This window comes from Lates calcarifer, linkage group LG18 (genome assembly GCF_001640805.2).
Source record: "Lates calcarifer isolate ASB-BC8 linkage group LG18, TLL_Latcal_v3, whole genome shotgun sequence".
In the NCBI taxonomy this organism is placed as follows: domain Eukaryota; kingdom Metazoa; phylum Chordata; class Actinopteri; family Centropomidae; genus Lates; species Lates calcarifer.
Genome location: NC_066850.1, coordinates 141,688 through 153,725, shown reverse-complemented (window position 1 = coordinate 153,725; position 12,038 = coordinate 141,688). Strand labels below are relative to the sequence as shown.

Sequence of the window (12,038 nt, the reverse complement as noted above, 5' to 3'; positions counted from 1 at the left end):
ACTCTGACTGGAGGGAAGAGACAGTTTCCAAAGATGAATATGAGCAGTGAATCAAACCCTGTCATCAATATCAGCCCTCTCTGCTGTTTCAGTGAATATTTATTGATTGATGTGATTGGAAACATTATCAGAGTCAGTCAGTGTTCATGGTGTTGATGGTCCATTAACTGAACAAAAGCAACAAATCCACTTTTTTTCTTCACAGCATGTTTATTGATTTCACACTGAGACACATGTTGGACACAGAGATGCTTTGAATAATACAAACATGTCAACATCAGTCAGACAGGTCTTTAACAGTGAGTTATGTTGTAATGATTCATGGAGCTTTGTCTGATGCTGCACAGTTTAAACTTTACAGTCAGTCAGACCTGCAGGTTTACGCACACCCTCAATTTTCTTTGTTATCTTGAATTTGTCATAGGGAGGTACCAGCACCTCTTCTTTATACCTTTTTAATTCTGCATAGCCCTTCAGGTAAGTGCCATGACAGGTGACAGGTTAGATTCCCGCCTTCAGTCTCTGTCTACAGGTTCTGTGGTTTACAGGGAAAGGGTGATACAAAGAGCAGTTTTAGCCCTCCAGCCCTCCATACTGCATGTGCAGCTGATAGGACCAGTTGAGAGACCGCCTGCTGAACATTTGCCTGCAGTATCTGATTCCTCAGTTTACTGGGACAAATCCAGTGAAGAGAGAGAAGCTAAAACAAGTTACAGTATTACTGTAGGATTTGCCAGAGCTGCTGGAGCCAGCAGACAGAGGAGTTGTACCAGGGAGAGATGTCTGCATAGACCAGCTCTGAGGAGGAGGACGACAGGGCCGGATGACTGAAAATGGGAGATATGCTGAGCCTGAGCTCCAGCTACACTGATGAAGCTTTCAATCAGCTGCTGTTTCTGAAGCTCAGAATTTTACTGTGAGTACTGGAGTTTATAGTCCACACACTCTGCATCACAGCCCACAGTAACAAGAACTCACACAACACAGCTGAATTTTCTGTAGACATGGTAGACATCTTGGTGTTGATGGCCGTCAACCATTAACTGAACAAAAACAGCAAATCCACATTTTTTCTTCACAACATGTTTATTGATTTCACACTGAGACACATGTTGGACACAGAGATGTTCTGAATAAGGCTGAAGGCTCACAGATGGATTCTTATGGTAAATATTTCAGCAGCAGCTAAGATAGTTTTTAATTCTGCTGCGTAACTTCTCTTGCAGCTGCAGCTACACCTGATGTTTTACAGTTTAAAACACTTTTACCTCCTGCATGCTTCAACTCATAGATGACTTCACAGTCAGTCAGACCTGCAGGTTTATCTTTATTATCCTCAATTTTCTTTGTTATCTTGAATGTTTCATATGGAGGTATCAGAACCTCCTCCTGGTCATAGATTGAATATTGTGCCACATAAGCTGCTAGACAGGTTTCAATTACAAAACAGGTTTCTTTACCAAAGTCTTTCAGGTCAGTTCTGCGAGAGGTGGAAGAAAAGGAACCTAACCGAATTCTGTCGTTGACTTTTCCAGTAAATACGTCATGGGTTCTTCGATAAGTTGTCTCACAGCTTTCTGGCTTTTTCAGTGCCTTCCTCCTAGCTTCATTCAGGACTTGTATGGCATCTGTTAGCCAGAAATGTAAAGACTGGTATGGGAAGGACTTCCCATACTTGCTCTTGTCTTCCCTGACTGCTCTATTAAACTCCTTATAAATGCCATCAGATGTGTATGTACAGATTGCCTGCACATGATCTGGGGTAAGAGCTGCATTGTCTGTTTTCTTTTTAGCCTTTTCCAAGCAGTTTTTTAAATCTTTCTGGGATTTGTTAGATATGCTCAGCTGGTCCTGTGTGTTTTTGAGTTTATTCCTCATTTGTTCAGTGCAGCCAAAGTACATGTCATCAACAGCATTGACAGACATGTCGAGTGGTATCGATGTGATCTAAGGGCAGAAGAGAGAAGAGATGATGTTAAATGTCAGAGGTCAAACCACCTGAGAAATGACGTTTGTATAAAACTAAACTGCAGCAGAGAAAGTGTTTTATAGGAAACAGATCAGATCAGATGATCTGTTAATGTCACAGACACGTTGATGCTGAACACATCAGTAACGTTCACTGACGACCTGTTTGCTTTAAACCAGCAGTCTCCACCTGCAGTGACTCTTATTTTTAAATGACATTTCCTGCCATTCTACACAGTTTACTCTGACTGTATGACACGTTTTGACCACAATAAACAGAGAGAGTCAATCAGTCCAATCACAACAATTTAACTTTTACAGAGTTACATTCAGAATATAACTGGTGTTGATAGAGGGATAGAGAACAGGTCTCTGTCTGATTCATTGAAATAACACAGTGTTCATTTTCCCCTTGTTGTTTGTGCAGTGCTGAGGATTTTTGTCTGTGTCCTCCTCACCTGTGAAGGTGGATTTCCACCTCTGACTGGGTGGATAAGCAGCATCCAGCAGAGCAGCAGACAGACTGAAGCAAAGATCCTGGTGTTACCCCCCATCACTGCAGGTAGGAAAACACCTCCTACATTTACAAGTGTAGTGAAACAAGTTGAACATCACACTGTGTCACAGAGTCCAACAAACACTGACACACACCTCTGATGCTTTTCTCTGAGAGAAGAGTTTAAAGATGCTGGATGCTCAGAGGTTGTTTGGGAGGATGAACTCACTGGTCGTCAGTATGAGGAGATGCTGAGAGATGAACCTCTGGGTCATAGGGTTTGGTGGGACAGCAGCTCCCTGCTTCCTCTGCAGGACAACACTCACACTTATATACTGTAGATGTACACATGTACACCTGGTCACAGCAGCCAACCACGTCCACACACGCTCACAAAGATAAAGACAGTACATTTTCATGCACGTGCACTCACACGTGCACACACAGGTGTTCACTGTGATGACCCTCTCCACCCTGTGTGACTGTTAATGTCGGTCTAAAGTTTCCTCTTGTGCTTTATTCTCATGTTGATCAGTAATGAGTTGATGGGGTTGGTTGTGTGCGGCTGTGGCTCAGTTTGTGACACTTTCTACAGAGGAATGGAGGAGGTGTAGTGTTAGTCTGACATGTACAGGTAGAGAAGACTGATGACTCTACATCAGTTCCCAATAATTCACAGATGTGATGTGTGTAGATGTTTGAATGGACTGAGAAACCATGGTGTTACTACTTTACAGTTTAAGATCCCTCCATGTTTGAGCCTTCATCAGATGAATGAGCAGCAGAGGATTTCTGTTCATGAGGCTTTCAGCTCTGTCTCTGACTCTGGGCCATGAAGGTCATTTGTTTGGTATCTGCAAAGTCAAACCAAGTGATTTGACTGCTCCAACAGACGGGCACTTTTCACAATACAGCAGCACACCTGTCTTCATTTGAAAGACAGTTAGTATTATCTGTCTGTCTGTATACGCTGCCATTGTCCACACAGAGGAAAGATGTCATTTACATCAGTCAGGACCATGAACAGACCTTTGACAGGCAGCTTTTAATGAAGGACCAATTGGTCTGAGTCCTTGGACTGACTGAGTGGATCTGTCTGGGTCCAGTTTAAAAACAGTGTAGAACTGGATCAGAGTGGACTGATAAACGGTGTAGTGAGTTTATTCTACTTTGACATTTCTGTTGTTTTACTGTAAATGCCATTGCATTCGTCATTTGGACAAACTGAGAACTAGTCAAGTCATATTTTATTTGACTTACAACAGCAACTCCTTCAAATCAGAGGAGGAAAAACTCCCACAAAAACTGGAAGAAACTTCAGCAAGAGTGACAGAGGATGGAGTTCTCTTCAGGAAACAGACGTCATGTGTCCAGAACAGAGCAACACAGTCAGGATGACACCATCACCAACTGTAGGACCTGGACCAACCTCCAGGACCTGAACTACTTGACCTCTTTCTACCATGAAGATCTGGAAAGGACGAAACTAGACTCATCATCTTGGTTCCCAGTCAGTGGTAGGGTCAACAGTAAACAGTCCCCCGCTGACTGATCAGTCAGACCTCCAGCCTCCTGCCCTGCACCCTGGCCCAACTTCTAGCTGAATCTCTTGGTGCCGGCAGCCTTTCCTGTCCTCCAGCCTCACTGCTGACCTCCACAGGGGTCCTACCTCCATCCTTGTCTCCGTCTGTCTGCCTGGCCCCTGGTTCATCAGGTTCTGTCAGTCTGTCCTGCCTCTGAACCATCTGCCTAAAGGTATTCAGCTCATCAACTCTCCAGCCCCTGTAGACCATCCACCTGAGTTCTCCTGACCCGCTGAGCTCACCTCCACACCTCCTCCATCTGCCTGTTGGACTTGTTCCAGTGTTGTTTTCAGACATTTAGAGTCTGATCCTTGGAGAGGGGTTTATTGTGATAGTCCACTGCCTCAGCCCCTGTCTGTCACCTCACCTCCCATCCACCTGTCTGTCCTGTCTGTCCTCACTCCTGTTTCCAGTCTGATGTGTGTAAATGTTTGATTGGACTGAGAAACCATGGTGTTACTACTTTACAGTGTAAGATAAGATCAAATAAGATAAGATAATCCTTTATTAGTCCCACAATGGGGAAATTTACATTGTTGCAGCAGCATTAGTGATTGAAAAGATAGAAAAAGACATAAATATGAGTAAAGACAAGATAAAAACAAGATAAGGCTATAAAAATATATACATAAGAACAGTATAAACATGACAATGTAATAAAAAAAATATTAACAGAAGAGCAATATACACAGGACTTTATACATAGAGACAGAAAATGAACTAAATACAGATATTGCACATCCACAATCCCTCCATGTTTGAGCCTTCATCAGATGAATGAGCAGCAGAGGATTTCTGTTCATGAGGCTTTCAGCTCTGTCTCTGACTCTGGGCCATGAAGGTCATTTGTTTGGTATCTGTAAAGTCAAACTAAGTGATTTGACTGCTCCAACAGTCGGGCACTTTTCACAATACAGCAGCACACCTGTCTTCATTTGAAAGACAGTTAGTATTATCTGTCTGTCTGTATACGCTGCCATTGTCCACACAGAGGAAAGATGTCATTTACATCAGTCAGGACCATGAACAGACCTTTGACAGGCAGCTTTTAATGAAGGACCAGTTGGTCTGAGTCCTTGAACTGACTGAGTGGATCTGTTCCTTTCTCATCTGAAAGGCGTCCTCAGTTTGAAAAACTGGTCTCAGGTATCTAACCTCTTGGAGGTAGTCCTGAGAGTTGTTGACTCACTCTAACATCATGTGAGTCGTTAGGGTCACAAGGTACGAATGGGGGATAAATCTCCTGGGTAAGGATATCAAGACTGCGTTGTAGGTGGCTGATAGTTGACCGTTGCATACCCACAGCCAAGGCAGTGAAAACTGTCAGGAAACATCTACAAGGAAAAATGTCAGTCAGGATCAGTCAGAACCATGAATAGACCTTTGACAGGCAGCTTTTAATAAAGGACCAGTTGGTAAAGTACAATATCAGTATAGAGTGGCTGCTCATGCTATGATCCCAACAGTAATAACAATTTCCTTTTTTCCTCATCAACACGCAGACTGTTTATCACTGACTGTTTTTATATTTAAACGTGTTAATTTACAGCTGCTTTAAATCAGGTGTTCTTCACATCTGCACAGCTGAAATAACCTCCTACACCTGAGCAGGAGGGTGTAGGTGGTTATTTCAGTATGACAGGTGAGGTCAGAGGTCAGAGGTCAAAGGTCAGTCCGGGGGTCTGTGGCTGAGTAGTCCTTTTTTCTTAGGAAGGTTCCTAAATGAATGAAATGACCCAGAAGTATCTCAGTGTCTCTAAAATTTGAGGACAGGAGCTTCAGTCATTTGATTATTGGATTGGATCATTTGATTATTAGAGCTGGATACCAGATCTAAAATGGCGGCCATTCAGTCCTATCAGAGCTGCTCATCTGGCACATGCTGAAAAGGTTTCTGACTTCCGCGTTATTCGTCACTGAATATGCACAGTGGGGCTGCTCCCGTCATGCCTCTGGGCCATGAGGACGAGCGAATCTCGTTCTGGATCTGGCGCGGCTCGTTTGTGAGTGTTAACCTAGTGACTTCATGGATGTAAAATAAGACTTCCACAGGACTGACCCGGCTTTAGACCATGGATGTATTTACACAAACGACAACAGAAAACAACAGTGAACATGATGTTTCAAAAAGTAAGGAAGGAAAGGAAACGTGATTAGGAAAGGAGATCTTTTTTGACTATTCGACCGCAGCCTTTGTTTTCTGAATCAGGAGTCTCAGGTGTTTGTTTCTTCACGTGCTTTTATTGTGACAGTCTTGGAGCGGATGTGTGTTTTCCGCGGACCTGGTCCTCCCGGTGGAGGTCCGGGCGGTGCTCAGTGAGAGTGAAGCCGCCGGTCGGTCGACATGTCCGGGTACAGCCGAGAGATCCTGCTGGCCACCAGCCTCCTGTGCGGCGGCAGAGGAGCCATGCAGCTGCTGCAGCTGCACCGGAAGCTGCTGCAGCGCTGCCACATCACCGAAGAAGAGTTCTGCTTCATCCTGCAGCGGTGCCCCCGCTTCCTGCTGGTCCGCGGCCCGGCGGGTGACGGCGGGGAGCGGCCGGGGGACTGCACGGTGGTGGCGAAGACGTCCCTGCGGCTGTGCAGGAGCTACGGCCGCGAAGAGCGCTGCAGGGGGGAGGGAGAGGGGGGGTGTCAGCAGCTGCACCTCTGCAAGTTCTTCATCTACGGAAACTGCAGGTTCGGCAAAGGCAGGTGAGCCACGCGCACAGGTGTGTCAGTGTCAGAGAACAACAGGTAAATAAAAGTGAGTGAAGAGCAGCGGAGAAATACACGCTGTTACCCTCACCCTGCCCAGGAAACTCTGCTCTTTTGATTATTTCAGGCTTCCGTAGAAATCAAACAGACACAGGAACAGATTAAGTCTCTGTTTTTTATTAAACCTTCATTTATCTCCGGGGACTACTTTATCTGTGCCTTTGCTGCGGATTGATACAGAACTGCTGCAGCGGTGAAGAGAAACGAAAGTGAAGGAAAAGTATTTGGTGATGGAGGAGTGACGTTTCCAGAGAAATGAAACTGAGAGAAGAAACAGATGATGATGATGATGGTGATGATGGTGATGATGATGATGAAGATGATGATGGTGATGATGATGAAGATGGTGATGATGATGAAGATGGTGAAGGTTATGATGATGATGATGATGAAGATGAATCAGGTTGAAGCTGTTTGTTTGTTCACAGCTCATTCCTCAGGTTTTTACTGGAGCTCGTATGTTGTGACTCTGACCAATCACAAAGCAGAGAATCTGTAGCAGAGACATTAAATGAAAACCATTTTATCATGTTTAACTGTAGATGAAGTTTAGTCGTGAGTGGACTTCAGTCTGGTCTCTGTCATTTCCTCAAACAACCTGTGACTCTGTTGGGGACTATTTTCAGCAGCGGATTAACACACATTAGTTGCTGTAGTGTGCGTGTGTTGATGAAGGAACATGTTAAACTGATCTCAGATCAATAACATTGTCGTCGTCATCATTCACAGGAAACCGTGTAAATTCTCCCACGACATCCGATCAGATCATAACTATCGATTACTGAGAGAGTGCACGCTGCACGAGCTGAACGAGGACGACCTGTTCCTGCTGCTGCTGCAGAACGACCCCACACTGCTGCCTGAGGTAACACACCTCACACACCTCACACACCTGTCACACACCTGTGATGTCAAAGGGAAATGTTTGTGGTTTTCACTCTTCTCTCTCGTCTTTTCTGGAGCGATGGAGCAGAGTAGCTTCTGTCCCGACTTTAATGGATGAGAGGATGAAGATCAGTTAATGGAGTAGGAGAATAGGCCGAGCTCCGCGACTAAACACTGTGATAACGATAAAGTCCAGAGAGGGTGACGAAGAAGAAACAGACGAAGAGAAGCCGCAAAGATCCAGAAACTACAAATTAAAGTAACAAAGAAAAAAAAAGAACAAAAAAGAAATAAAAAAGTAAAAAGTGTTGACAAAGGACAGTTTCTACAGAGGTAAAGTAAAACACTTCCTCTGTTTTCTCATCATTTCAGAGAAATGAAATCTGTATCATTACAACAATCACAGGAATCCTCACTGTCATTTCATCTTTTTTATAATCATGAAAAATCAATCTCAGAAATCTGAATAATCTTTATTTTATTACCTCATAAACACTGAAGAACATTCTGATGATTTTAAGAGAATGAGAAAAAACAAACTCACAGATTCGAGAAGAGGTTTCTTGAGAATCACAATGTCTGGATCTAAAAAAAAAAAGATCCACGTTTGGTCTGAGATTTTTCAGAGATTTTCAGATCTAAAAATTATGAGAAAAGATGGGTTGATCATAAATGTGAGAAAAGAATCTCATGATGAAAAATCTGTCCAATAATTATCTGAAAACTTTAATTTATGTGAGAACTTTTTATTTTGTGACTAAAATCTCAAAGTGAAAATGATTTCAGTTAATTATCAGATGTCTCTGGTAAACAGAGAAAAATTTAACTGAGTTTTCAGAATCAAATCGCTTCATAAATTATTACTTTTTTAATCCTGTGATCTCAGAACTCAGATCTGTGTCTCATCATCCTCTATCTGATAATTTCATGAAAAGATTTAAAATTCTGAGAAAAGATTTTCAGATTACAGAAAAAATGTACATCTGATATCAGAATCTTTATTGTCTGATTCCGACGTTAAATCATGTGATCTGTTCCTGTCTCCTGTCCTCACTCTGTCTTACCTGTCGCCTCAGGTGTGCACACACTATAACAGAGGCCCCGGTCCTCACGGCGGCTGCTCCTTCCAGGACACCTGCACCAAGCTTCACCTGTGTCAGCACTTCATTCAGGACGACTGCGTCTTTGGACTCAGGTGTAACCGCCAACACGCCATCGGCGACCGCGGCCGCCGACTGCTGGAGGAGAGAGGACTGAGTGGAGACATCATCCACGACCTGCCCTTCATCTACAGGAACATGCACCACCTCACCGCCGCTGCCCAACCCACAGGTGAGGAGAATACATCTGGTCACAACACCTATATCCGGTATGATAAACTTTATTTATACAGCACCTTTCAAACACAAGGTCACAAAGCGTTTGACAATAAGAACCAAACAGACGAACCAGTCCCAGACTGATCAGGATCAGAGGGTCCTGGTCCTTGGTCCTGATCGTGATCAGGAGTGTTTCACATCTTCCTGTGGTTTGTTTGTTTTTTATGTGAAGAACTTTTCTGTGAAGAAGTTTTGGTCCTGAAGTTTAAAAGATGGAGGTGGAAAATATCAAGGTCTGAAAAACACAGGAGACAGAGCTGAGATGACGGATGTTTTCATATTTTATCAGACTGAAGTTTATTTCTCTTCATGTCTTTGTCTTTGTCAGAGAATCTTTCTGACCCTTTGTGGAAACCTTCAGCTCAGACGGACGAGGACGACAACATCTGTCTACACTTCATTAGAAACATCTGCAGGTTCCACAGTGAGTTCAGATCAGCTCTGATTTCACTGATGATTTTAATGATCACACAGCAGACGTGTTTGTCTCAGCTGAAGCTGTGATTTCTGTCGTCTCTTCAGTCTGTTCTCCTGCAGTTCACAGTGATGTCCAGCAGGTGGCAGCAGTTTCCTCTCTGAACTGATCCTGACCTGACGTCAGCTCTTTATCACTGAAACAGTATCAGACATCAGCATCAGAATTTATTCTTTTCTCACAGGGAATCTTTAATTATTTACATGTGAAATGTGTTTTATTGCATCACTTTGTTTCACTTCATTCAGAAATTCTGATAAAAATTAGATAAAAATCATCTGGATTTTAAAAAAAAATAGTTTTTATCATTCAGAGTTTTTTCACTACAGGTGGACGTCACACAACAGGAGGAAAAAGGGCAAAGTTATGGTTGTAATATCATATCATGTAATATAATAGTGTCGTTATTTATGATACATGTATGTTTGTTTATTTACCTGAAACATTTTCTTCATGTTTACCACTGTCGGCCATCTTGGACTGAGTGTGTCAAGAATCAACTGATTTATTAAATATGAGATAATATTGGTGTTTTAACATCACTGTGAATCTGCTGTGGTACATTAGCCGTCCACTAACATAGATGCTGTGTTACAGAGGAAACTTGTCATCAGCAGGAAGCAGATGTTTGAGTCGTGTTTTGTTGGTTTGTTAAATCTAGTGTTTTTTAAATGGAGTCTGGTGTTGGTCTCTCTGTGCAGACGAGTGTCGCCGAGTTCACTTCCACCTTCCCTACAAGTGGGAGGAGTTTGACGGCTTTACCTGGACCGACCTGCACAACATGGAGGACATCGAGCGAGAATTCTGCGACCCATCAAAGACTCAGAGGTCAGAGGTCAAAGGTCAGAGGTTAGGTTTGAGGTTGACAAGGTGGCGGCTAAAACGTTTCCTTTCTATGTTTGTAGCTCCGGCGATCCGTCCGTCAACTTCCTGACGATGACTAGGAGGTCACAGCGAGTTCGCCGCCTCTCCACAGTGTCCTCCGTCATGAAGCCGCCTCACTACGCCCTGACCACCAAGTGGCAGTGGTACTACAGAGGAGACCAGGGGCGGTGGGTGGAGTATGGACAGCCGGTGAGTCAGAGGTTAATGAACAAAGCTTTGGAGGGTCAGAGGTCAGAGGTCAGGCCTAACAAGCGGTGATGTTAGCATGCTAACCCCTGCGTCTGTCCCTCAGGATGAGAAGAGTCGCACCACATCACAGACGTCCAGGACTCTGGAGGAGGCCTTCCTGTCTGACCCAACAGCCCAGGTCACGGTGGTCAAAGGTCAGAGGGAGTATGTCATCAGCTTCACAGGTACGATTTCCTGTCTTCTCCATCAGGTGCAGCAGAGTCACAGGTGAGGACCGCTCTGTCTTCTTTTCTACTTTAACTCTGTGTTTCCTGTCGTTTTCCTGCAGACATGTACCAGAGGAACCTCAAACACAACACCAAGAGGAAGGTTCGCCGCCGTCCTCACTTCATCTCCGTGGCCGAGGTGGAGGCTCAGGCTCAGTAGAAAAACCATGAACTGAAGTTGGCCCGTCTGAACCGGACCGGACCTGAACGAGACCTGAACTCTGACTTAAACTCCGACTGTTACACGTCGTCAAACGCTGACGATCACATGACCCAAAGACTGTGACGTCGCCTTCTGAGGATTTTAAACGTTTAAACTTTCATGATTTTATGATTTTAGTTAAACATCAGATTCAGCTGCAGATCAGATCCAGATCTTTATTTAGGGACAAATGTGGGTGGAGTTTTGAATGAGGTTCTTCAGTAACAGAAGGTTCTGGTTCTGAAACAAAAAGACATCAGTTACTGAGAACGTTTCAACATGTTCAGATGAGTTTAAACCAAAGATTAAGGAAACATCTTTATTTTTAAAAACAGAAAAACACTGAGCTGTTTGTTTATCAATGTTTATCAGACTTGGTTAAATGTTTGGTTTTTACTCAGACTTTCATTCATTCATTCATTCGTTGATTCGTTCATTCAGGTGCAGGTTTATCGTCCATGTGAACATATTAAAGTTTGTAGAAAATAAACTGTTCATCAACTTATTTTACATTTAAATCAAAGTTTTTTTATTGAAAGTTTCTGGATCTTTAACAGACTCTGAACTGTTGAATCACTGATCAAACCTGGATCTATCATCAGACCAGGTTTTAGTGTTGACCCTCCAGGATCCTGGACTTTGGATAAAACCAGGTTCAAACATGTTGATGGATCAGAGTCTGGATCTGGATCAGACTGAAGATCAAACAGGAAGAAAACTGAGGAGAGGTTCAGAATCTGATCCAGGATCCAGGACATTATTACTATTATTGTAGTAAATCGCCCCCCACCCCCCAACCCCCACCCGCTGACCCGCTGCAGCCGGATCCTCTAGGTCTGTCCCGGATCTTTCGGGTCCAGGCTCCGTCAGGGTCAGGCCTGATCCGGGTTCAGCTCAGACCTCAGAGACAAACATGTCGTTTGAATTGTAGATTAGGACCAAACGATGCGGAG

The 12,038-nt window shown here is 43.7% G+C and overlaps 2 protein-coding genes across 4 annotated transcripts; one reads left to right on the top strand and one right to left on the bottom strand.

The window, feature by feature from the left end:
- Window positions 1–1,054: 1,054 nt before the first annotated feature.
- Window positions 1,055–2,765, bottom strand: LOC108892108 (T-cell ecto-ADP-ribosyltransferase 1). Of its 3 annotated transcripts, none has more exons than XM_051077644.1 (3): window positions 2,620–2,765; window positions 2,427–2,545; window positions 1,055–1,947 (listed from the first exon to the last, which is right to left on the bottom strand). In XM_051077644.1, exons 2-3 carry the CDS (start codon window positions 2,520–2,522, stop codon window positions 1,198–1,200), a joined length of 846 nt encoding a protein of 281 aa, XP_050933601.1. In that variant the 5' UTR covers window positions 2,523–2,545; window positions 2,620–2,765; the 3' UTR covers window positions 1,055–1,197. The 3 variants fall into 3 exon arrangements, with proteins under 3 accessions (XP_050933601.1, XP_018545072.1, XP_018545070.1); XM_018689556.2 differs by having other exon boundaries at window positions 2,427–2,524; XM_018689554.2 differs by having other exon boundaries at window positions 2,694–2,765.
- Window positions 2,766–6,072: 3,307 nt separating this feature from the next.
- On the top strand, window positions 6,073–11,590 carry LOC108892107 (protein mono-ADP-ribosyltransferase PARP12). Its single transcript, XM_018689553.2, has 8 exons — window positions 6,073–6,741; window positions 7,534–7,669; window positions 8,766–9,021; window positions 9,397–9,492; window positions 10,245–10,371; window positions 10,449–10,617; window positions 10,721–10,841; window positions 10,946–11,590. Exons 1-8 carry the CDS (start codon window positions 6,392–6,394, stop codon window positions 11,041–11,043), a joined length of 1,353 nt encoding a protein of 450 aa, XP_018545069.1. The 5' UTR covers window positions 6,073–6,391; the 3' UTR covers window positions 11,044–11,590.
- Window positions 11,591–12,038: the final 448 nt, after the last annotated feature.

Coding starts and splice junctions, on each gene's coding strand:
- LOC108892108 (XM_018689554.2), bottom strand. CDS start 2,739: ATGACCCAGAGGTTCATCTCTCAGCATCTCCTCATACTGACGACCA. Junction 2,546..2,693: donor TCTCCTCATACTGACGACCA/GTGAGTTCATCC, acceptor TTGTAAATGTAG/GAGGTGTTTTCCTACCTGCA. Junction 1,948..2,426: donor GTGGAAATCCACCTTCACAG/GTGAGGAGGACA, acceptor TTCTGCCCTTAG/ATCACATCGATACCACTCGA.
- LOC108892107 (XM_018689553.2), top strand. CDS start 6,392: ATGTCCGGGTACAGCCGAGAGATCCTGCTGGCCACCAGCCTCCTGTGC. Junction 6,742..7,533: donor TGCAGGTTCGGCAAAGGCAG/GTGAGCCACGCG, acceptor CATCATTCACAG/GAAACCGTGTAAATTCTCCC. Junction 7,670..8,765: donor ACCCCACACTGCTGCCTGAG/GTAACACACCTC, acceptor CTGTCGCCTCAG/GTGTGCACACACTATAACAG.